The sequence below is a fragment of the Hyla sarda genome, chromosome 2 (genome assembly GCF_029499605.1).
Source record: "Hyla sarda isolate aHylSar1 chromosome 2, aHylSar1.hap1, whole genome shotgun sequence".
Taxonomy (NCBI): Eukaryota; Metazoa; Chordata; class Amphibia; order Anura; family Hylidae; genus Hyla; species Hyla sarda.
The window spans coordinates 345,608,459-345,634,694 of NC_079190.1; the positions used below are offsets into that span (position 1 = coordinate 345,608,459).

Below are 26,236 nucleotides of genomic sequence, written 5' to 3' on the forward strand. Positions count from 1 at the left end.
GCGTTGCGCGTCTATGGGGCGGGGTAAGGTTCCTTTCCGGGGGTGTGCTGGTTGCCAGGGAAACCGTTGATAGCTGCAGTTGGCGTCTAGTGCCAGGTTACTGATAACACGGCGGCAGAGAGGACCTGTGACTGATCATGGTGAGTGATGCCAGGGGAGCAGATGACCCTTATATTAATGACAATGGAAGGCTTTTCTAGAAACTCTGTATAATGGTAATGTGTACGAGCTGTGTATGGCCGAGCCTGGTGTATGGCTCTGAGGTTGGTACAGGGAATCTCAAGTATGCATATGTATAATAAATACAATGTATAATAAAAGTGCTTGATAAAGTTTATTGAAGTAAGCACATTCTGAGGCTGTCCAGCATTCTGGGAGTTGTAGTTTTGCAACAGCTGAGGAGCCACAGGTAGGGGAACACTGTTTTAAAGGGGTTGTCCAGTATAGGAAAAATTCTGGTGCTTTGTATGCAAAAACAGCACTACTTTTATCCACAGGTCGGGTGTGGTACTACAGCTCAGTCAGTCTCAATTAATTTTAATAGAACTGAGCTGCAATACCAGACACAACCTGTAGACAAGGGTGGTGCTGTTTTTTCCAAACAGAAGCAGTGTTTTTCGAATGCTGGAAAACCCCTTTAAAGGGATGGTGTAGGATTCTATATATATATATATATATATATATATATATATATATATATATATATATATATATATATTTTTTAAGTTTCCATAATCTACTTTCCTTAAAAGCTTCTAGGCCACGGCAATTATATGTCCATATTCCACAGTCCATAGCAAAGGGGTTTTGCTGGTGTATAGATTTTTATATATTTGCTGTGAATGCAAAAAAGGAAAAAAAAAAGGCATACTCACCTCTGTCCCCTGTATCTTCCGATTTTATGTTGTTCGCTCCCTCGTTCGGTCTACTTCTTTCTACTTATGATGCTAACTCTTCTCCGCTGTGACGACCTGGTCACTGGCTCCAGCACTGCCCCACCTCAGGCAGTGCTAGGACCAAGCGTTCGGAACAGCTGGCCAGTGGAGTACACAGCGTTCAGAACTAAATGTTCCGAACGCTGGCCAGTGGAGTACCCCTTTAACATTGAGACATCTCTGTCCAGAAATCATTCAGTCAGTGCTAGGACCAAGCGGACATTGATTACCCCATAGACTGCAATGTATTCAGTGTGGATTCTGCCAATAGAATGAGTAGTTCTGTAGCTAAGATTCTGTTGCCTGCACTGTGCAGAAATATCCTATTGATAGCAATGGGATTCTGCTGCAACGGACTTTAGCTGCAGAATTTTGAGATGGAATTCCACTTGGAAACTCTGTAGTGTAAATCAAGCCTAGTATCGGAAGTAGAAAATAGTGGGATAAGCAGGGGAGTGGATGGTGGCACACTAGGAACTGAAGGGGACTGAAGTAGGTGAGCAGCCATAGCAAAATCTAAAAGATGTATATACTTGTAAACCCCCTTTAAAGCATCACTGTCATTTAAAGAGTACCTGTCACCAAATAAACTTTTCTAAACTAACTCGGGCTATGTTCCCTAACTACTTCTAACAACCCTCCTAACATAAAAAAATAAATAATTAAATAAATAAATCAGAGCTTTAAAAAGCTGTGTATCATACCTTTTATTCATGCTCATGTAGTTCAATTTCCCAGCAGGAGAAAGTGGGCGTTTCCCAGCTGGCATCACTGAAGCCTGCTGGGGGACCACTTCCGCCCTCACATCTTTGCAGCGCTGTGATGAATAGAAGACCTCGAGCTCTGTGCAGCTTTCAGTGAGGCTCTATGCATCTTTCAGTCTGTGCAGCTTTCAGTGAGGCTTTGTGCAGCTGTCATTGAAGCTCAGTGCAGAGAAACACTTAATGAGTTTGGTCTCCTGCCAGGCCGGGATGAGACCAAACTCACTGTATTAATTGCAGCAGGGACCAGAACAGAGTCACCTAGTGGACGATTTTTTTAAACATATTTATGTTAATAATTTGAAAAGCAAGGGAATAAGAAAGTGTCTGCTAATTACACAAGGAACACTATATTAAAAGTTTTATTTGGTGACAGGTACTCTTTAAATAAACTTTTGACGTGTTGCCCAAAAGTTTGGTTTGCACAGCTGGGTGAATTGCGCAGTAGTGCGCACCCCACTCCCCGGCTGTCACTCAAACCAGACCCTTTCACTGCATAAGTCTATGGAGAGAAAATGTGACTGACGAGCTATCTGTGGAGTAGAGAGCGCTGCCGTGCACTTCACAGGGTTATGACCCATGATCGCAGTGGGTCTCAGGATTGACATCTTGTGCGATCTAAACATTTGGCATGTCTGAGCAACATGTCAAAACTTTATTAGGATGACATTGATGCTTTAAAATGACATTGTGTGACCGAAGCCTATTGGCTGCAGTGATTGGCTGGTCTGTACGTGTATAAATGCACCTACACAATGTCGCATCACTTTGTTCTAGTTGTACCACCTAACCAGAACGGAAAAATAATTCGGACAGTAAATAACATTTCCCAATATTTTAGAAAATAGGTTTTAAAAGTATAAAATTAGGGTCCTAACTGTTGGACACCCCACAGTTATCAAGAACGAGTGTCCCCAAGCCCCTGTTCTTCACCGCACTTGTATATTCACTGTCCTGAGAAGCAGTATGATTCTGAAAATCCCATTTTGCATCATTAACTATATAGACAATAGTTTACATCCAGCATGTCCAGGGAAGAGTCACTGCTCCCCCTCTCCTCCTCATCCTGAGTGACCACTGCCAGGCTATGCACGCTCATACAGAGGCAGCCTTCACTCAACTCTGAGGAGGGCAGACCTAGATAGAGGCAGTGCTCTCCTAAATACTGACTCAGGCCTATACGTTCTTTGTATTTAAGAAGCAGTTCTTCTGTTCTTTCTATTTTGAGTAAAAAAAAAAAAAACCAGACGTAAACCAGTCCACCACCAGTTTTGGAAAATGAAACTGCTAGTATTGCTGAATAGAAGACGTTATTGTCTATTGAACACTACTTTTAGTATCTTTATTTTATTTTTTAGGGTGCATTCACACCACGTTTTTGCAATATAGTTCCCGTATACCTTTTCAATTTGAAAGCCGTATGGAACCGTATTGAAAATTGTATGCATTGACTCTCCATTGAAAACCGTATGCCAAAAGATGCATCCGTTTTGCGTCTTGTACGGTTTTGTCTGTTTTTTTTCCTGTACCCAAAACTGTAGCTTACCACAGTTTTTGGTCTGGGTGAAAAACCGTATTGAAATTGTATACGTTTTTTTTCTAAAAACATTGGAGTCAATGGGAACTGTAGAGAACCGTATGTGCGTACGGTTCCATCCGGTTTGCACCATACGTTTTTTTTGCACAGTTTTTTTTCTTGGAATTTCAATCAAACAAGTGAAACTTTATTCATAATGGAGTGAAAAGTTAAAAACGTATACATTTTTTTCTTAAAAAAACGGATGCAACCGGACATCATTTTTCAAACCGTATAGGTTTTTAACCATATACGGGTTAAAATTTGTCTTCACCAGGTTTTTTTTTGCCTAAACTGCCGCACATAATTTATTCACTGCAAAAACGCATCGGCTATATGTTGTCAGGGAGTCAATAGGGAAATATAAAATGCCAAACCCACTTGGAATTTTCGGGTTTGGCTTTTTTTTCCCTCATCTTGACCATTTTTTCTGTGGTTTTGGGCTCAGTGTCAGTTTTTCAAAATCGCAGTTTGCTGAGACTGACGTTTTTTTTTTGGCAAAATGCCATAGTTTTAGCATCCTACGATGATAGGTAATGATGCATAACATCACTACTTACCTCTGCCTACTATACAGTATACAGCACTGTATAATGTTCCTGCTGTTAGCGGGGCTAAGCTCTGCTTGCAGCTATACAGCCTTGGGTACAGCTCATGCTGGGCAGGAGTTACACATTGTATATCTTCTACCCAGCAAGAATATACAGTAAATCAGGGATCTGTATAGATCACTAGTTTACTGTTACTTCTTGCTTGGCTGAGTGCAATGAAAGAGTTAAGTTGGGGTGCTGTGAAGCCCTAGTTAAAAGGTACCAGTGATGACGATCTGGCGGCAGGCCCGGAATTGTTTTAATCTGTTTGTCTTTGTTGCCCCCTCTAAAATAAATTTTAAACATATTTTACGGGAATTAAATTAAAAGCTAACTTTTATTGTCTACTAGCTGAGTACCCGACGTTGCCCGGTTTTTGACTTAATATCCCGTCCTCATATATTGTTGTCATATCCCAACCCCATATCCCATCCTCCTATCCCGTCCTCCTATCTTGACCCCCTATCTCAACCCCCTATCCCGACCCGTAATATGTGTACCAAGTATTGAAATATCTCCAGCCGTACAGAAGTTATGTGGGAACATACATTTCCCATTGATTTGCATGTGATCTTAATTAAAAACCCCGACCCTCACAAATGGGGGTAGTTAAGGGTTAAATTAACCATCCTATATTTTAAGTGGACATATAAGTAACGTGACCAAGTATTCTCGAAATATCTCCAGCTGTTCGGAAGTTATGCAGTAACATATATTTCCCATAGACTTGTATGGGACTTAAAACAAAAACCCTGACCCTGGCAAATGGGGGTGAGTAAGGGTTAAATTACCTATCTTATGTTTGTTGCTGACATATAAGTAACATGTGTGCCAAGTTTCATGTTAATATCTTTAGCCGTTTGGATGTGATGCTGGAACATACACACACATTGAGTTTTATACGCCATGACTATCTGTGACGAGTAATACGCCATCACTATCTGTGACGAGTAATGCGCCATCACTATCTGTGACGAGTAATACGCCATCACTATCTGTGACGAGTAATACGCCATCACTATCTGTGACGAGTAATACGCCATCACTATCTGTGACGAGTAATACGCCATCACTATCTGTGACGAGTAATACGCCATCACTATCTGTGACGAGTAATGCGCCATCACTATCTGTGACGAGTAATGCGCCATCACTATCTGTGACGAGTAATGCGCCATCACTATCTGCGACGAGTAATACGCCATCACTATCTGTGACGAGTAATGCGCCATCACTATCTGTGACGAGTAATGCGCCATCACTATCTGTGACGAGTAATGCGCCATCACTATCTGTGACGAGTAATACGCCATCACTATCTGTGACGAGTAATGCGCCATCACTATCTGTGACGAGTAATGCGCCATCACTATCTGTGACGAGTAATGCGCCATCACTATCTGTGACGAGTAATGCGCCATCACTATCTGTGACGAGTAATACGCCATGACTATCTGTGACGAGTAATACGCCATGACTATCTGTGACGAGTAATACGCCATGACTATCTGTGACGAGTAATACGCCATCACTATCTGTGACGAGTAATACGCCATCACTATCTGTGACGAGTAATACGCCATCACTATCTGTGACGAGTAATACGCCATCACTATCTGTGACGAGTAATGACTATCTGTGACGAGTGATGACTATCTGTAATGACGAGTAATGCGCCATCACTATCTGTGACGAGTAATGCGCCATCACTATCTGTGACGAGTAATGCGCCATCACTATCTGTGACGAGTAATGCGCCATCACTATCTGTGACGAGTAATGCGCCATCACTATCTGTGACGAGTAATGCGCCATCACTATCTGTGACGAGTAATGCGCCATCACTATCTGTGACGAGTAATGCGCCATCACTATCTGTGACGAGTAATGCGCCATCACTATCTGTGACGAGTAATGCGCCATCACTATCTGTGACGAGTAATGCGCCATCACTATCTGTGACGAGTAATGCGCCATCACTATCTGTGACGAGTAATGCGCCATCACTATCTGTGACGAGTAATGCGCCATCACTATCTGTGACGAGTAATGCGCCATCACTATCTGTGACGAGTAATGCGCCATCACTATCTGTGACGAGTAATGCGCCATCACTATCTGTGACGAGTAATGCGCCATCACTATCTGTGACGAGTAATGCGCCATCACTATCTGTGACGAGTAATGCGCCATCACTATCTGTGACGAGTAATACGCCATCACTATCTGTGACGAGTAATGCGCCATCACTATCTGTGACGAGTAATGCGCCATCACTATCTGTGACGAGTAATACGCCATCACTATCTGTGACGAGTAATGCGCCATCACTATCTGTGACGAGTAATGCGCCATCACTATCTGTGACGAGTAATGCGCCATCACTATCTGTGACGAGTAATGCGCCATCACTATCTGTGACGAGTAATGCGCCATCACTATCTGTGACGAGTAATGCGCCATCACTATCTGTGACGAGTAATACGCCATCACTATCTGTGACGAGAAAGCTCTTAGAATGGGTCAATTTAAAAAATAATAATATTTCATTCTGGCTGTTGTTTCACTTAAATGGGGTACTCCAGTGGAAAACATTTTTTTTAATTCAACTGGTGCCGGAAAGTTAAACAGATTTGTAAATACTTCTATTAAAAAATCTTAATCCTTCCAGTACTTATCAGCTGCTGTATGTTCCAGAGGAAGTTATTTTCTTTTTGAATTTCTTTTCTGTCTGACCACAGTGCTCTCTGCTGATACCTCTGTCCATGTCAGGAACTCACCACAGCAGGAGAGGTTAGCTTTGGGGATTTTCTCCTGCTATGGACAGAGGTATCAGCAGAGAGCACTGTGGCCAGACAGAAAAGAAATTCAAAAAGAAAAGAACTTCATGTGGAGCATACAGTAGCTGATAAGTACTGGAAGGATTAACATTTTTAAATAGAAGTAATTTACAAATCTGTTTAACTTTCTGGCACCAGTTGATTTAAAACATTTTTTTTTCCATTGGAGTACCCCTTTAAGATAGATGCCTGTATTTTATTTGCTACTGTCTCTAGGGCAGTAAGTGACAGAACAGCTTTAGGCGATCATTCTTTTTCATCACTGCTTCATCACTGCATCACATGCAAGTAACTAGCAGCGGGTTTCCCACTGTGAGTTACGCTACCATTCATTTGAATGGGTCCGCGGACAGTATGCAAATCTGACACTTTTGCGGACTGTCTGTGGAACCATTTAAATCAATGGTTTCGTAAATCGCAGCGGGAAACCCGCTGCTAGTAATAGTGTATGAACGCACCCTTAAAGGGGTACTCCGGTGAAAACCTTTTTTCTTTTAAATCAACTGGCTCCGGAAAGTTAAACAGATTTGTAAATTACTTCTATTAAAAAATCGAAATCCTTCCTGTACTTATTAGCTGCTGAATACTACAGAGGAAATTCTTTTCTTTTTGGAATTCTCTCTGATGATATCACGAGCACAGCGCTTATTGCTGATGTTATAATAATAATAATAATAATAATAAGTCTTTATTTATTGTTGTCCTTAGTGGGATTTGAACCCAAGGCCCCAGCACTGCAAGGCAGCAGTGCTAAACTCTGAGCCACCATGCTGCCCTTAGCATACATCTGCTATGCATGGTTGCTAAAATGGACAGAGATGTCAGCAGAGAGCACTGTGCTCGTGATGTCATCAGTGTTCCAAAAAGAAAGGAATTTCCTCTGTAGCATTGAGCAGCTAATAAGTACTGGAAGGATTAAGATTTTTTAATAGAAGTAATTACAAATATGTTTAACTTTCTGGCACCAGTTGATTTAAAAGAAAAAAGGTTTTCACCGGAGTACCCCTTTAAAAGGGTTTTCTAGGAAAAAAACATATTGATGGCTCATCCACAGAACAGGCCATTAATAGTTCATGGGCGGAGTGCCAATGCCCCAAGTGCAGCAAGGTCCTTTGGCTATGTTCACACACTGGAATGTCTGCATGGAGAATCTCTGTGCGGACATTCCGACACTGTGCCGGTATAATTTTCCGGCGCTAGAAAGGAACGGCAATGCGCCATATAATGAATTCAATGGGATCCTGCTGCGCTGTGCACATGGTGGAATTTCCGCGCCAGATGTTTCCGTCACGGAAATTCTATTTTCCGTGTCTGCACAAAGAATGAACACGTTGATTTTTTTGTGCGGAGACTGCATGGAATGCATAGCCGTCTGAGACGGCGCATTCCTGTGTGTTCCAAGCGCTGTCATTCCAGGGTGTGAACATAGCCTTATAATTTTAGCAATATATGGTATTGGGAATGGCAGGACCCCCCAAAAATATGGTAAATGCCATTAACAAACAGTAACAGCAGGTTAGTGTCTGTGATCCTGCTGTCAGTTTTCCTTTAAAGAGGTACTCCGCTGTAAAACTTTTTTTTTTTTTTTTTTTTAAATCAACTGGTGCCAGAAAGTTATACAGATTTGTAAATTGCTTCTATTAAAAAAAATCTTAATCCTTCCAGTACTTATCAGCTGCTGTATAATACAGAGAAAGTTCTTTTCTTTTTGAATTTCCTTTCTGTCTGACCACAGTGCTCTTTGCTGACACCTCTGTCCATTTTAGGAACTGTCCAGAGCAGGAGGAAATCCCCATAGCAAACCTATTGTGCTCTGGATAGTTCCTGACTTGGAAAGAGGTGTCAGCAGAGAGCACTGTGGTCAGACAAAAAGGAAATTCAAAAAGAAAAAGAACTTCCTCTGTAGCATACAGTAGCTGATAAGTACAGGAAGGATTAAGATTGTGTTTAACTTTCTGGCACCAGTTGATTTAAAAAAAAAAATGTTTTCCAGCGGAGTACCCCTTTAATCCCTTAAGGACGCAGCCCATTTGGGCCTTAAGGACGCAGCCAATTAAATTTTTACGTTTTGGTTTTTTCCTCTTCGCCTTCAAAAAATCATAACTCTTTTATATTTTCATCCACAGACTACTATGAGGGCTTGTTTTTTGCGCGACCAGTTGTTCGTTGTAATGCCATCACTCACTTTACCATAAAATGTATGGCGCAACCAAAAAAATACTATTTGTGTGGTGAAATTAAAAAGAAAACCGCAATTTTGCTAATTTTGGAAGGTTTTGTTTTCACGCCGTACAATTTACGGTAAAAATGACGTGTTCTTTATTCTTTGGGTCAATACGATTAAAATGATACCCATGATAATATACTTTTCTATTACTGTTCCGCTTTAAAAAAAATTGCAAACTTTTTAACCAAATTAGTACGTTTAAAATCCCCCTATTTTGAAGACCTATAACTTTTTCATTTTTCCGTATAAGCGGCGGTATGAGGGCTCATTTTTTTGCGCCGTGATCTGTACTTTTTATCGATACCCTATTTGCTTATATAGAACTTTTAATCCATTTTTTATTCATTTTTTTGGGAATAAAATGTTATAAAAAAGCATCTATTTTTTTATAAATTTTTTTTATTTTTACGTTCACGCTGTTCACCGTACGGTATCATTAACATTTTTTTTTAATAGTTCAGATATTTACGCATGCGGCGATACCAAACATGTATCTAAAATATTTTTGTAACACTTTTTGGGGATGAAATAGGGAAAATGGGACAATTTACGTTTTTATTGGGGGAGGGGGTTTTTCAATTTTTTTAACTTTTACTTTTATTTTTACACTTTAATAGTCCCCATAGGGGACTATTTATAGCAATCACTCGATTGCTAATACTGTTCAGTGCTATGTATAGGACACAGCACTGATCAGCATTATCGGTTATCTTCTGCTCTGGTCTGCGGGAAGGCAGCGGAGTCAGGTGAGGGGACTTCCGTCTGCCGTGCTGGATTATCGGATCGCCGCGGCAGCGCTGCGGGCGATGCGATCATCCATTTTAGTGACCGCAATGCTGCAGATGCCGTGATCTGTATTGATCACGGCATCTGAGGGGTTAATGGCGGACATCCGCAGGATCGCGGGTGTCCGCCATTATGGACGGGTCCCTGGCTGCGATCAGCAGCCTGGACCTGCCGCGCATGATCCGCTCCGATGCTCGCGGTTATGCTTAGGACATGAATGTACGTCCTGGTGCGTTAAGTACCACCTCACTAGGACATACATATACATACATTACGTCCTTCGTCGTTAAGGGGTTAAAGGAAAACTGTCAGCCTGTTTATCCATACTAAACTAAATACACTGGGTTATAGTGTGGGTGAACAGGAATCCAACAAGGGGTCACTTACTTAAGTATGTTCAGTAGGTCCTCAGATATGTACCCAAGAAGATTCTCTGCTGAATTCAGTGAATTGCCCACAGGGGCGGGGCTTCGGTTCAATTTACATATTCATCCTAGTGAAGTGGAGTCACAGACAAAGAATATGTAAATTATGCCGACAAAGCCACACCCCCTGTGCGCGATTCACTGAATTCTTAAGGGGTTCCTTTAACCCCTTAAGGACACAGGTTTTTTTTCTTTTTCTCCACCTCACCTTCTAAAAATCATAACACTTTTAATTTTCCACCTACAGAATTATATAAGGGCTTGTTTTTTGCGCCACCAATTGTACTTTGTAATGACATCAATAATTTCACCACAAAATCTATGGCGAAACCAAAAAAAAAAATTATTTGTGGTGCAAAAAATGACACCAAACCTTTATAGGTTTTAGTTTGTTAAAATGTTTAAACTTTTTGTACGAAAATTAGCATATTTTAAAAATTTCTTCTTCCCTCCCTCATTGGCCCTTCTCAGGTGGGATTTGTTTGTAACCGTTCTGCAGTTACGAACATATGTAAAGTGTTGACCCTTCTGGATAGAGTGCAGCACCGTTCCAAGCCAGAGGAACAGCCACTGTTACTGGCTCTTGATGCCGAAAAGGCTTTTGTCAACGTTAGATGGGAATGGCTCGGGATGGTGCTGGACAGGGTGGGAGTCACTGGGAATTTTTGTACTTTCTTGGGCGGTTTATACTTCTCCCCACTGGCGCTGGCTCACACATTGGCTTTCTTGTCCCCCCCCCTTCCCTCTGTTTAAAGGAACAAGACAGGGGTTTCCCCTGTCCCCCCTGTTATTTAATTTGGCTCTGGAACCCCTAGCGAGATACTTGGAGGACTCGGATTTATATAAAGACATTTTTGTCAGACGCAAGGAGGTTATAGGACAACTGTAGGGGAAAATTTTTACATATGCCCGTGCCTCAAAAATAGACAAAATAAACTCATACATACCTTCCTACGAGCCCCCGTTGGTCCGGCACAGGCCTCACGGTCCGGCAGTGCTGACGTCATTCCACCTCCTGTGGACGGGGACGCCGCAGAGCCGCCGGCGTATCACCGACCGTAGGGATGTCCCGCCCCGCCTGGTGATAGGCTGAGCCCACTGTCATGTAAGAAGCCGGCCAGAGCCAGGATAGGGGATAAGATGCCTGATCGCGGGGGTCCCGCCGCTGGGGACCCCCATGATCTTCCACGCCGCACCCCGTTAGAATCAGTCCCCGGAGCGTGTTCGCTCCGAGCCTGATTACTGGCGATCACGGGGACGGAGCATAGTGACGTCACCCCTTTAAACATAAGGATGTTAATGCACTGAATTTGGCCTTTACACATTTATATGGGCAGGAAAGCGCCCGTGGATTGCACTCCAAAAATGTATGCTTGCAAGGCTGATGTTGGTTTCCCCAACATCCGTGGCTATAATCTATCTTGCATCTTCCGCTATGTCATGGACAGGCTCCATGGCTCCGCTTATCATTCCAACTATTCCCTGGAGGCTGATTTGATCTCCCATGGAATTTAGTCTCTTGCCTTGCTTTAATGATCGTCTCCTGCAGATCTCTAGACATGGTTTGTTTGCTAAGTTGGAAACAGTTCTCCAAACCCCTGACTTACGTGAGCAAATTTTGGATGGATGAGCCAAAGTGCGAGCTCACGTTATTAGTGAAATGTTGTGTGAAACCTTCTTTAAAGTGATGCACTTTGGTTTTCGGGGCTTCAATATCCCAGCCTCTTCTAACTTCCCTGACATACTCGCCTCGTGCCCGAAGTGTAGCGAACTGAATATGGATTTTTACCATGGTATTTGGGTCTATGCTCCAACTCAGAGCTTTTGGGTCACAGTTATAGCTTATCGCAGATTTGTGGAAGTTGTGGTTGCCTTTGACTCCCTTGACCTTTTTTGTTCCAGTCCATAGCGTTCCCAAATTTATACATGTAGTTTTGCTGGTAGCAAATACTGGGTGATGTGGTGGACAAATTGAAGACTTTTTCTGAGGCCGACAGACTGGACACAGAACTGCACAGGGAGCGAAACGCTAAAAAGTTCTTGTCCAAATGGCATACCTTTCTCGTGGACCATTATTCTCAGTCTCAAATCCAAGCCATAGTGTTGCCTTTCCTGCATACTGAATGGTACTGTTTGGTGGTTCTTAGCAACACCTTGGGTCCTCTCCGTCTGATATGGGGTGTGCGAGACTTCTTTTCTATTCCTTGGAGTGCTCTCTTTTTTTGTGTGTGTGTATGCGGAGTGTGCTTGATGTTGGTTTGTGGGGGTGACCTTTCTGAGTGTCACGTATAATTTACAGTAAAAGGATAGTGGAATCCTGGTTCCACGAAGAAGCGGTGCTTGGTAGCGCTCGTTTCCAGCGGGAGACGAAAGATTGTAGTCTCCCGCTGGAAACGAGCGCTACCAAGCACCGCTTCTTCGTGGAACCAGGATTTCACTATCCTTTTCCTTATATCAGACGTCCAGGACCAGTTCCCGAGACGAACGGGTGCCCAGCAGCTCTTCCACCACTACCTCCCAGGGATCTGGGGAATAAGCCTTCAACGGTGTTGTGTCTGTAACACAACACCCCCAGGTGAGCGCACCAGTCCTTGTTCACCTGTGTATCTCCTATACATACAGAATCATGGCACATTAGTGCGCTCTCTTTTCTGTTTCTTTTTTTGCATATTACTTGAGTATAATTTACAGTGGGAGGGTGGGAATATTAAAGTGCCTTCTGATTGTGCAATTTTTTTTTTTTTTGGCGATCTTAAGTGCATTATATGCCTTATTGTGGGTACTGCGTTACACACCTATTTATGTTAATTACTGCATTTTGCAGCATTGTTGTTGTAACTTGTTTTAAAAATGGAAAAATCCAATAAACAGAGTTGTACAAAAAAAATGTCCTCTTCTGACACTTATAACTTTTTTATTTTTCTGTATGCGGGGCTATATTAGAGCTAAATTTTTGCACTATGGTTTGTAGTTGCCATTGACAGAGAGGTTTAATTACGTTATAGATTTTTAAAATTCGGACATTTACGCAAGCAGCGATAGCATAGCATTGATCAGTGTTATCCGTACTACATTGTTCCAGTCTGCTGAGGCTGACTGGAGCCTTGAAGAACCGATTGGACGGCAAGGGAGCAGGTAAGGGCCGTCCTCTCAACTGATTGGGACATCGTGATTTGCCCGCGATAATCCTGATCAGCTCCGTTAAACTGCCGTAAGTGCATTTTCGCTATTTTTAGATGCCGCAAGCAACTTTGATTTGAAGGGTTAATACCAGGCATCGGCCCGATTGTCGATGTCTGGCATTAGCCGCGGGTCTTGGCTGCTGATAGCAGCCAGGACCGATGGAATATGAAGAGTGCTCAGCTCCTGAGCTTGCCTCATAGACCTGCCGCACTGCTGCGCCTTATATATATATATATATATATATATATATAGCGCAGGTCGTTAAGGGGTTAAAGCCAAAATGGGTCTGTTCCAGAAAATGGGGTAATTTCCCTGAAATATTTGTTGTTATCATTGCACACCCAGGGCATAGATCAATATGGTATAAAAGGTTTTTGACTCCAAATGGGGTTGTCTTCTGCTGGACCTTTGGGTCTCATTATTGTGTCAGAGCCTTGGCCCACCACAGGATCCTGGGCTTGTGTGACCACCAATTCTACAGCCTTTTATTAACACTTTTATTGGTCATATGGTGGGTTTTCTAAACGAGACATTGTAATGGCTCTTTAAAACGGAGAAACCGTATAGTGTGAAAGGAGCCTAATTCTTTTTCTTTTCCTTTTTTTTGTGGGTTGTACTTCCTGTTAGTGCTCTTACTAAAGCTTCTCCAAAATGAAGAGCATTTCTTATAGTGTTTCTGAGCGCTTTTCCTTGAAAACAATTGCACATTTACTGCCGAGCAGGAGGTGAGGAGTTGACTGATCACAGGGAGAAATAGATCCTAACAGTGACATTGGTTGATCTTCCTCATATTAGTTCCATGAGGGTAGGGGCAGCTCTGGTCTTCGCTCTGTCATTCTTCCTCCTATCAGTTTCTTCATAGACTCTGGGAGATTTTTGCTGTAAGCTCCTGAGACTACATAAGCCTTAAGGGACATTTAGAAGCCTTGATATTTTGGGATGCAGACGTCAGGAGCCGGTTTGGTTATAAATGTACGGCCTCCTAAGGTCTCCAGTGTTTCTCTAAGCCAGCTGCCAGGTGGCACTGTAGCACTTTCTGTTTCAGAGTACAACAGTGACATACATTATACAGGTGAAAACCTATGCTGTACTCACTGTAAATTTTCCACTTGTGAAATAACTTAAGGTGACCGTACACAAGAGATTTTGAATGGCTGAAAAGGCTAATTTAGGCCATTTTCTGTTGCCTATCAATGCCTTTTACTTGATGTAAACAAGTGTGACAGCTGCTGCCCAAAGGAACATATCTGTCAAAAATATAACACTATTTGGTGGAACTGGTTAACCTTTAAAGGTGACCTTCACAGGTTTCCAGATTTGGTTATCAAATCTTACGCCACCTGCTCTTTCTAAAAGATAGTCCAATTAATACTTCGCTCTTATCCCTGGGATGGGGTGTTTTTTTTTCTAGGTATCGACTGATATAGATTTTTTTAGGGCCGATACCGATAATCTGTGATCTTTCAGGCCGATAGCCGATAACTTATACCGGTATAAGTTATCGGCTATTTCCCCCCACCTGGCACCGCAGAAGCCGCTGCAGATCAATGATTGAAAGCGGGTGCTTTAAATCAATGAACTGCAGCGGCTTTTGCGGGGCCAGAGACCGCCGCCCGCTTCTCTCCCCTGCCTGTCCTGGGGTTCTCCCTAATCCAACCACCACCGCCGCTGCCCCTTTGCCTCCCCATCCCCAGTTTTATAATTGCCTGTTCCCGGGGTCCGCGCTACTTCTGGCTCCAGCGGCGTCCTGAGCTGTCACTGTGCGCAGGTGACGTCGCGTTGAGGACGTCACTCGTCATTGCGCTGTGCAGCGCGCAGGACGCCACAGGACGTCGCAGGAGCCAGAAGTAGCACGGACCCTGGGCCCCGGGAACAGGTAATTATAAAACCAGGGATGGGGGAGGCAATGGGGCGGCGGTGGTCTCTGGCCGGGGAGGCGGGGCATTATCGGCATATCGGCAAGGTAATTGCCGATACGATAATGTCCAAAATCGTGCATATCGGCCGATAATATCGGACAAACCGATAATCGGTCGATTCTTAGTTTTTTCTATAGTTTTTTTTCCTTTCTCCTTTTTTTTCCCCTGTGCAGTTCCCCTATGTTGTGTTGGTCCATGTTATTTATGTGTAGGTTTCTTTTGTTTGTGTGTCTGAACCTCATTACTGGTAGTATCCAGGTTACTTTACATTCCTCACTTAAAGGAGTACTGCAGCCATAGAACACTTATCCCCTATCCCCAGGATAGGGGATAAGTAGAGAGGCTTGATATGCGAATGCTGCATCTCTGCCTCTGCAATAGAGATACATGGAGGGGGCGTGTTGGCCAGAGACCCGTGCAGGAGATCACAGGGGGGTCCCAGCGGTGGGACGCCCTGTGATCAGACACTATGGCTATGGCTGCATTACTCCTTTAAAGGAGAACTGGTGAAACATTTTTTATTTCCTCTGTGCCCGGGCTCCAAAAACGAATAAGTTAAACTTTAACTCCCCTTCCTATGTTCCGCCGATATAGACTGCCCGGTCCTCCGGTGCTGGTGTGCTTCCTTGGCCCGGTGACTCATACTGCGCTCAGCCTATCGCCGGCCACAACGATGTCCCGTCTTGGCCGGTGATAGGCTGAGCTCACTGTTATTTAAGGAGCCCGGCGGCAGGGAGAAGGTGGGGCCCAGGCTTCTTGCATGACAGTGTGCTCAGCCTATCACCGCCCGAGGTGGAAAATCGCTGCGACCGGCGATACGCTGTGCCCAGGACGCAGGAAGAAGACCAACACCAGAAGACTGGAACATCTATATCGGCGCAACGGGGGAACATAGGAAGGTGAGTAAAGTTTGTTTATTTTATTTTTGCAGCCCGGGCACAGGGGAAATGAAAAATGTTTCACCACAGTTCTCTTTTAAGTTTTAGTTGGATATTTGTTGAAATTTTGTATGCTACATTTTGTCTGTTATTGTAAAATCTTATTGAACCTAAAAGTAGTCATTCCTGCTAAATGAAAAATCTGCATTCATATGAAGATCACTTTAGAGATGGAGTGTTAATACAATGAAAAAAAAAGAGAGAGGGATCCTGGAATACTAAGTCTCCTCTCTTTCTGGCAGCCAGGGGAGAGTTAGTATCCCAGAATTCATCTTTTTTCAGTGTATCAATACTCCATCTCTAGGATCTGAATGAGTGGTCCTTATATGGACCAGGGTATTTATTCTGACTTTGCGACAGTTGTCCTATATCATGCAGCCGTATGATGGAGGTCAGTTTATCATGCTATTTGGGTCCCCTGATAAACCCCAGTATTGTGAGTAACTATACAAGGGGAAACAGGTTGGGACATATGGGACATATTTTGTCTGTTGTGTTTCATAAGCAGGAATTTGTGATTGTAATTGGACAGTTTTGCAGGGGGATTTTCCTGGCCATCTATACTCAACCTTACAACCTATCGATTCATTAGCTGTCTTCAATACTTTGTTTTCACATTTGCACACAGTGTTGTTTATGGGCTTATTATATTAATACATACCAATTAACCAGACGGCTCCATACATTATGTAAAGGCCTAGGTCGGTTACTGCAGCTCATAAGAGCCAAGCTGCAGTTACCCAGAATGGCTTTCTGGCAAACAGCTGATCTGCAGAGCTGGGTGTCTGCACCAAACTGATCTGATATTGATGACCTATTCTTGTCCACTCCCTTATGGTATATAAATGCTTCCCTTTAACAACAGGAGTACAGTGCTTCATAACAGCTCAAGCTGTAGTAAAACATGCACCTCTTCATGCTCCTGTGCTGCTTTCTTTTTCACCATGGACGACCTGATCTGTGTCTGACATATAGAATGGTCAGAAATTGCTATCTGTGAATTTATTGCCCACTTTAATTTATAGAACCATTATTATTTGTAACCATGGAAAGTGGCTCTATACCTAACCTACAGTATATTTTTAATCATTATTTTTGAGACTTAATTTTTCTTTTCTGCCTGGGCTACCACAGGAAAAATAATAAACTTTAATTTACCTCCTGCCACTTCCCTGGTGCCAGGAGGCCCGGGCATCACGCTGCCGCTCAACTTATCACCGGACAAGGCAGGACATCACTACGGCTGGCGATTAGCTGACCGCTGCGTGATGTGTCAGGCCCTAGAAGCATAAAGAAAACAGGGGCCAGAGGTTGGGAGAATGATTCTAGAAGAACCAAGGAAGCAGCAGGAGGTAAGTTAAAGTTTTATTTGTGGCAGCCCTGGCAGAATGGAAAAAAAACATATAGTAAAATCCACAAAAATAAAAAAAAATATTAAAAATATACTGAAGGTTAAGTATAAAGCCAATTACCATGGTTAAAAATTTTATTGGATCTATAAATGAAAGGGGCCCCCTTTAAAAAGATTATATATAGGCCCATATTTATCAGTCTGCTGGAAAACTCAAACTGTCTGAATTTGCCCATAACAACCAATCACAGCTCAGCTTTCATTTTCCCAGAGCTCATTAAGACAGGGGTCCTCAAACTTTTTAAACGGGGGGCCAGTTCACGGTCCCTCAGACCGTTGGAGGGCCGGACTATAGATAACAAAACGTGAACAAATTCCTATGCACACTTATATATCTTATTAGTGGACTACCACTTTAAGTACGCAGCACAGTTCCCCCCACATTAGGTTGGCAGTATAGATCACCCCCACATTAGGTTGTAGTTCCCACACATTAGGGTTGGCAGTACAGTTCCCCCACATTAGGTGCAGTACAGTTCCCCCACATTAGGTGCAGTACAGTTCCTCCACATTTAGGTGCAGTATAGTTCCCCCACATTAGGTGCAGTACAATTCCCCCACATTAGGTGCAGTACAGTTCCCCCACATTAGGTGCAGTACAGTTCCCCCACATTAGGTGCAGTACAGTTCCCCCACATTAGGTGCAGTATAGTTCCCCCACATTAGGTGCAGTATAGTTCCCCCACATTAGGTGCAGTACAATTCCCCCACATTAGGTGCAGTACAATTCCCCCACATTAGGTGCAGTATAGTTCCCCCACATTAGGTGCAGTATAGATCCCCCACATTAGGTGCAGTATAGATCCCCCACATTAGGTGCAGTATAGATCCCCCAAATTAGGTGCAGTATAGATCCCCCAAATTAGGTTCAGTATAGCTCCCCACTTTAGGTGCAGTATGTTCCCCCACAGACATACAGCCTCCAGCCAGTATATGGCTGGAGGCTGTATGCCTGTGTTCTGCCTCACTTCAGTGCTCTGGCCACCACTCCTCCGGTACGGACATAGCAGTAAGTTCCGGGACCGAAGGAGCGGGGTGGTCGGAGCACCGAAGCTGACGTGCCGCTGGTAACACTTACCTAGCTGGCCAGCGCATGTCCTCATCGCTGCCCCGCTCCTCCGCGCTCCGTTGCTATGGGTGCACGCATGGCGTCAGGGACGTCCCTGCGTGCGCCACCTTCCCGGCGGCCCATGCATTTTTAAAGTAAACGCGGGGTCTCCGAGAGCGCATCCCTGTGTCCCAAAAACATTTTTCGGGACACAGGGATGTCCCAGGCAGCGGCGGGCCGGATAAATGTCCTCAGCGGGCCGCATGTGGCCTGCGGGTCATAGTTTGAGGACCCCTGCATTAAGATATAAAAGCTGAGCTGTTATTGGTTGTTATGAGCAAAATAAGGCAGTGTTGGTGTCAGGCACATTGATAATTCTGTGCTTATGTCTTTTTTCCCATGTACACTATAGTCATGTGACCACCAGGGAGCTGCTGCATCTTCCTATTTCATTTTTCCATGATGCTCTTTAAGAAGCTTCTGCCTGACCTCTGGATTCTGTGACTTCCATCGATCGCTTGGTTACATGATTTGTTTTTGCAATCTCCATTCTCAGACAATGTAATAAGGTGGCACCTCACAAGCCCCAGGGGATTGTTTGTCTTACAAGTGAAAAGAGAAAAAAAAAAAACTAAACTAGACAGCAGTGATTTGGTTATAATGCACATGAGAAATGGTCAACCATGAAACTTATAAACACACTGCGCCCACCAGAGTTATAATCCCTCTCTGTACTCACTAACATATGTGTGTCAAGTGGCGGACTCTTTCCAAATGGGGCATAGTGAAGTCCTGGTGAGACGACTGCTGCAAAAACAGTAATATTGTTTAGTAACTACAGAGTATAGGACAACTTTTAGTTCTTTTTCCTAAATAAACTAAATAATTAATTTAAAAAATGTATTGCTTCAAATTCTGCACACCATTTTGGACTGAAGAAAATGTGAATGCAAAAAAAATTAAAGAATAGATACTATGTTCATTGTAAATATACACGTGCACGTATCTCTATTGCATCCTGTTAGGATTCATAAAGAATTGTCTTTCCTTTCTTCTTAAAGAGAATAGATGTATGATGCAGAAAATGAATGAGAAAAACCATGGGCGAGAGAAATGAACCTTCTCTTATCCCCTTTGGATAGGGGATACGATGTCTAGCAGCAGAGTACCCCTTGAAGAGCCATTTATTGTAAAAATGAATTAATGAATTATTTTAGAACAACTGAGTTATTTCCAGTTGGCAATTGGGTGAAACACAGAAGCCAAGCCTGTCACCGCCACTGGGCCAAGCTGCCATGTTTCACCTGCCTGTCAGCTCCCGTGCAGCACGACCCCTCCAGCATGTGTTGCTTCTCCTGGCAGTGCCTAGGTAGTCGTAACCTATTAGTAAGGGCATAATCGACATATCGCAATACACAAGAATGACAATGAGATTAGGATATATCATGCAGACGAGTTTTTGAGTAAATCTTCCACAATATGCTTCTGTATGTGCTCTGCTGTTGGATGACGGATGGTATTGATCCTGCATCCAGCAACTTGTATGTAAGAAGCTTCCAGCAGGTGACATATACTGACTTACCTATGATTGTAAAAGGTGTTCAAGTTTTATCCCCATTCCATAACTCTAAAGAACAAAGGGCACCCATTGACAAGATATAATGTCATTGTGTGCACTGCTAGCCCTGATAGTTCCAGGAGATATAGTAAATGATTTATGGCATTCTTTTACTTCACTCTTGTCATTCTATCAGGCCTTCCCCTTTTCTTTCGATAGGGTGCATACCTGTCACACACATTCTAGGAAAAACAAATCTGTGCAAGGACTGTGAAAAGCCCATTCACACTAGTGTCAGAGAGGTCATGTCATTGGATCCCTAGAGGTGTAGAATGGAAGCATTGGAAATGTTTTATGTTTTTATCCTATATCCTTTCCCCTATTTGGTAGGAACTGTAGCTCCCAAAGTTTTATATTTATTTGTATCATATTTGTTAGTCCATGTTTAGGGACAGATACTAGATTGTGCTCCAAGCAGCCGGTGGTCTCTTGTGATACAGACATTTGCTCCAATATGGTGGTTGGTGTGAATGCGATACACAGTTAAGGAAAGTGATATTAGCTTTCTATGTATTAAAGAGTCCAGTTTAATAAAATGTATCCCCTATCCAATGGGTGGGGAATAAAAATTAGATCATGGAGGGTCCGATTGCTGGGACCCCCCCCCCCCCAATCATACGCCTCTCCCCATGCATAGAGCTATGTCGACTACCGCAACAGTAGTCGACACCCCCCCTCAATGCATCTCTGTGGGAGAGCTGGAGATACAAGAGTTCTTTGCACAGGGAAGACAGAGCGCCATGCAGGAGATTGCAGGAGGTCTCAACGGTCTGACACCTCACGGTCAGACACTTGCTGCCTATTGGGTAGGGGACAAATTGTCATCAACTGGGTAACCCCTTTAACTTACCATACTAACAAAGCATACTCTGTATCCCCTTAATGGGGTTTTCTGGGACTTTGGCACTCAGAATTTTGGCCAGTGTTTTTACCACAATTTTGACTGGGTCCTGGAACCGGGTCCAGAAAAAAGAAAAAGGTGCAAATCTTTCCATTATAGCTTTCCATTATATCTTTCCTTGGTCAGTAGATTAACTGTTTTTGGTTAATCTACTGACCAAAATGAGGATCAATATGGGGTTTGTAAGTCCAGCCTTAGGGTATGTTCACATGGTCCTAAAATGTGCATAATGTCCACTCGGAACATTGACAGCAATGCATTTCTGCACAGAAAGAATAGACATGTGTGTTCTTTCTGCGGACGCCGTAATCGGGATTTCAGTAGCAGAAGCTTCTGCTGTGGAAATTTCACTGCGTGCACAGAGCGACAGAATCCCATTAAAATCAATTAGACTCTTCTGTAGCGGAATGTCCGTGCTGAATATTCCAGCGGAATTCCACACGGACATTCCACCACGTGAACATACCCTTAGACTGATGACCTGTCCCATCAATAGCTATTTGGTGGGGTGCAGATACCTGGCTCCCCTGCTAATCTGCTGATACAGCTTATGTACACTAAACCAAGGTGAAGAACTTTACAACTTCTTTTCTCACCTTTTAAAAAAGGAGTATGGGAATGAGTGAAGATTCTGCATCTGACCTTGCAGTCTTGCACTACTAGCTTTAAGTGCAAAGTCCCAAGTACCGCCTTCATGCAGTTATGCAACTATTGTTAGATTTTATGCTTTACTAGAACTGGTAAAAGATTGGCACTTGTCCAACTTTTATAGCCTTAGACAATTTTTTTCTTATAAATCCTTTAAGTGTCCTAGAGACATGTAAAAATATATTATCGGTCAGGGTCACGGTGCCACTGCTTCTCTTCTCACTCTGTGTCCATAAGACTGAGACCATAGATTTATCATGCGACTGTCTTGGTCTTGTGACACAGAGCTGGGAGAGAACGCGCTATATGTGCACCTCTCCCAGCTCATTCTCACGATCGGTTGGGGTCTGAGTATGCAGATCCCGACTGATCAAAACTTTTGATTTATCTCCATGACATAGTCCATTTGTGACAGTGCCCATTTAAGGCTAGGATCACACATGCAGTTTTCTGATGCTTTTATTAATTTTTTATAAATAACGACAAAAGTGGATTCACAAGGACAGCACTTGTACATCTTCTTACAGGATCCGCTTTTGGTTGTGGCTCAAAAATCTACATCAAAAACGTTTTAAACTTTAGAAATAGGCTCTAAGCTAGTAATTCCCAAACATTTACGCTCCCCCCCCCCCCCCCCCATGAGATAAACATGAATGCACGTCTAATCTAAGAGGCCCTGCATATAGGAGGAACAACTGTGGGCCAACCTACATAGCATTTCTTTTTTGCATATCAATTTCTTTGTAGAAATTGGTGCTATGTTTGTCTCCGAAATCCCTACAAATACAGGGGGAGGAGATATATTAAAACCTATGCCGAGGAAAAGTAGGCCAGTTGCCCAAAACCACCAATCGGAGCACTTCTTTTCTTTCTCAGAGGCCTGATTTAATGAAAGAAGCAACCTCTTTTCCTCTGCAAAAGTTTTGATAAATCTCACCCATGGATTATAACCCTAACATTTTAGCTGACTGCAGGGGCCATAAGAGGGTCATATATGAGTTTTTTTCCATACTGTTATACATATAGCTTATTAAAGGGGGCATCCAACATAAGGTGACTTTAGTACTTACCTACCAGAAATTAAAGGGGTATTCCAGGCAAAAAAAATGTTTTTTTTTTTTTTTATTAGCTTGTGAAGTTGAGTTGCTGTTTTCTGTCTAACTGCTTTCTGATGACTTCCATCATGCAAGGGATATTCTCCCATCTTGCACAGCTGAGCAGTTAGACAGAAAACTTCAGAAGCTAATAACTATTGGAAGGATTAAGATTTTTTAATAGAAGTAATTTACAAATCTGTTTAACTTTCCGGAGCCAGTTGATATATTAAAAAAAGTTTTTGCCTGGAATACCCCTTTAATGGACATGCTTAGGAAGGATCCATGCTCTCTTGGGGCTAAATGGCTGTGTTATAAGTCCACCAAAATGCTGCTGCTTTATTTTATTTTTTTTGTAAAATGGCTATTTCCTGTTGGAGTTCCCTTCCTCCAGCTACATGTCCCAGAATCCCTTGTTTGTAAGTGTGAGGTGACCTCCCACCCCCAACCATTGCAGGACAGCTGAGCTCCCTTCCATGCATGCTGTGATTAAAACTACAATTCCCTGCAGCCCTGTGGAGAATGATCTCCCTCTAACCCAGCAATCTCCAAGAGAATGATATTCCTTTAACCCATTGAAGCACAAACAGGCTAACAAGTGATGTCTCAGGCTGCACTGCAACCTGGGAATGGACTGTGACAACACTCATTTTGTATGTTTCTAAAAACAGGTACAGACACTATATTATGAACTACACTAACTTTACAGCCCCTGTAGCAGAGCAAAACAAATCCTGGAGTACCCCTTTAATAGAACTGTGTGCTGTACATTCATCCACGGGCAGTTGCAGAAAACCAAACATACTATGTTTTACCTATTAGAATACCTACATTATATTATGTTCTATATTACAACGGACTGTGGCATTCCATACAGTTGTAACAAAGCATACTAACCTATACTAACCCTCTTCCGGCATCTGGCCATGTGGTATATGTGCCTATACTTCTGATCAGTTCTAGCATCTGATGTGATTTATGCATTGCTTGCCCGGTCATAGGAAAATAAATGTTTTGTAATGTGACTGGATGGACATGACCCATGTGACATTAATACTAATACAGTGAAGTAGCACTTCTAAGCATGCACTATTTCTCCCGTTACTATCTTCCATCACAAAATAACGACCGTTATTAATAACTGGCTATAATGGGTTAAAACAGCTATTAGAAAAATCCCATAGACTATAATGGGATTTTCTAACGGCCATATAGGATTTTGTAACTGCCGTTTTCAGCTGATTTTCAGACGGAACTTCGTACGGATCTTTAAAACAGAGTAATTTTGTAGTGTGAAACAAGCCTTATAAGAAGATGTCATTGTTACTATGCTGGTCTTCAAATTATGTATCCTTCTTCAGGTTTGTTTTACTGGTGACTGTTGGCAGTTATCCAGTCTCACCTGAAGACAAGCAGATCCTGGAATACAATTCAGTTACTAAGAATGCAGTTTTTAAAGAAAAGCAAAATGCTTTTCTTTTGTCTCTAGGGGCGCTGCAGGGAACATGTTTCAGTTTAGTTTGGTTGTGGCTCAGCTCCATCTTGTTGGTATACATAAACTAATGGTTCCTGTCCTCTCAGAGCAGCCTTCATTTACATTTATCTATCTGATTTCTATTAATGTTGTCCCCCCCCCATTACAGATAATGTCCCCCTATCACAGATAATGTTGTCTCCCCCATCACAGAAAATGTTGTCTCCCCCATCACAGAAAATGTTGTCTCCCCCATCTCAGAAAATGGTCCCTCTCATCACAGATAATGATCCCCCTCATCACAGATAATGGTCCCCCTCATCACAGATAATGGGCCCCCTCATCACAGATAATGGGCCCCCTCATCACAGATAATGGGCCCCCTCATCACAGATAATGGGCCCCCTCATCACAGATAATGGGCCCCCTCATCACAGATAATGGGCCCCCTCATCACAGATAATGGGCCCCCTCATCACAGATAATGGGCCCCCTCATCACAGATAATGGGCCCCCTCATCACAGATAATGGGCCCCCTCATCACAGATAATGGGCCCCCTCATCACAGATAATGGTCCCCCTCATCACAGATAATGGTCCCCCTCATCACAGATAATGGTCCCCCTCATCACAGATAATGGTCCCCCTCATCACAGATAATTTCCCCCTATCACAGATAATTTCCCCCCTATCACAGATAATTTCCCCCCTATCACAGATAATGTTCCCCCATCACAGATAATGTTCCCCCATCACAGATAATGTCCCCATCACAGATAATGTTGTCCCTCCCATGACAGATAATGTTGTCCCCCTCATGACAGATAATGTTGTCCCCCTGATGACAGATAATGTTGTCCCCCTCATGACAGATAACGTTGTCCCCCTCATGACAGATAACGTTGTGACAGATAACGTTGTCCCCCTCATGACAGATAACGTTGTCCCCATCATGACAGATAACGTTGTCCCCCTCATGACAGATAACGTTGTCCCCCTCATGACAGATAACGTTGTCCCCCTCATGACAGATAACGTTGTCCCCCTCATGACAGATAACGTTGTCCCCCTCATGACAGATAACGTTGTCCCCCTCATGACAGATAACGTTGTCCCCCTCATGACAGATAACGTTGTCCCCCTCATGACAGATAACGTTGTCCCCCTCATGACAGATAACGTTGTCCCCCTCATGACAGATAACGTTGTCCCCCTCATGACAGATAACGTTGTCCCCCTCATGACAGATAACGTTGTCCCCCTCATGACAGATAACGTTGTCCCCCTCATGACAGATAACGTTGTCCCCCTCATGACAGATAACGTTGTCCCCCTCATGACAGATAACGTTGTCCCCCCTCATGACAGATAACGTTGTCCCCCCTCATGACAGATAACGTTGTCCCCCCTCATGACAGATAACGTTGTCCCCCCTCATGACAGATAACGTTGTCCCCCTCATGACAGATAACGGTGTCCCCCTCATGACAGATAACGGTGTCCCCCTCATGACAGATAATGGTGTTCCCCTCATGACAGATAATGGTGTTCCCCTCACGACAGATAATGTTCTCCTCCATCACAGATAATCTTCCCCCATCACAGAAAATGCTTCCCCCCTCATGACAGATAATGATCCCCCATCACACATAATGTTTCCCCCCCCATCGCAGATCATGTTTTTCCCCACCGCAGTTAATGTTCTCCTCCCCCATCACAGATAATGTTCTCCTCCCCCATCGCAGATAATGTTCTCCCCTCATCGCAGATAATGTTCTCCCCCCATCGCAGATAATGTCCCCCTATCACACATAATGTTCCCCCCAACCCCATCGCAGATAATGTTCTCTCCCAATCGCAG

General features: G+C 43.3%; 1 protein-coding gene across 1 annotated transcript in view; it reads left to right on the plus strand.

Annotated features, from left to right (window-relative positions):
• The first annotated feature begins 1 nt into the window (after position 1).
• Positions 2-26,236, plus strand: part of NME7 (NME/NM23 family member 7) — a 185,791-nt gene continuing 159,556 nt past the window's right edge. The window contains exon 1 of the mRNA XM_056558201.1: positions 2-140. Within this exon, the coding sequence (XP_056414176.1) occupies positions 138-140 (3 nt within the window). The 5' untranslated portion in view covers positions 2-137. The remainder of the gene's footprint in view (positions 141-26,236) is intronic.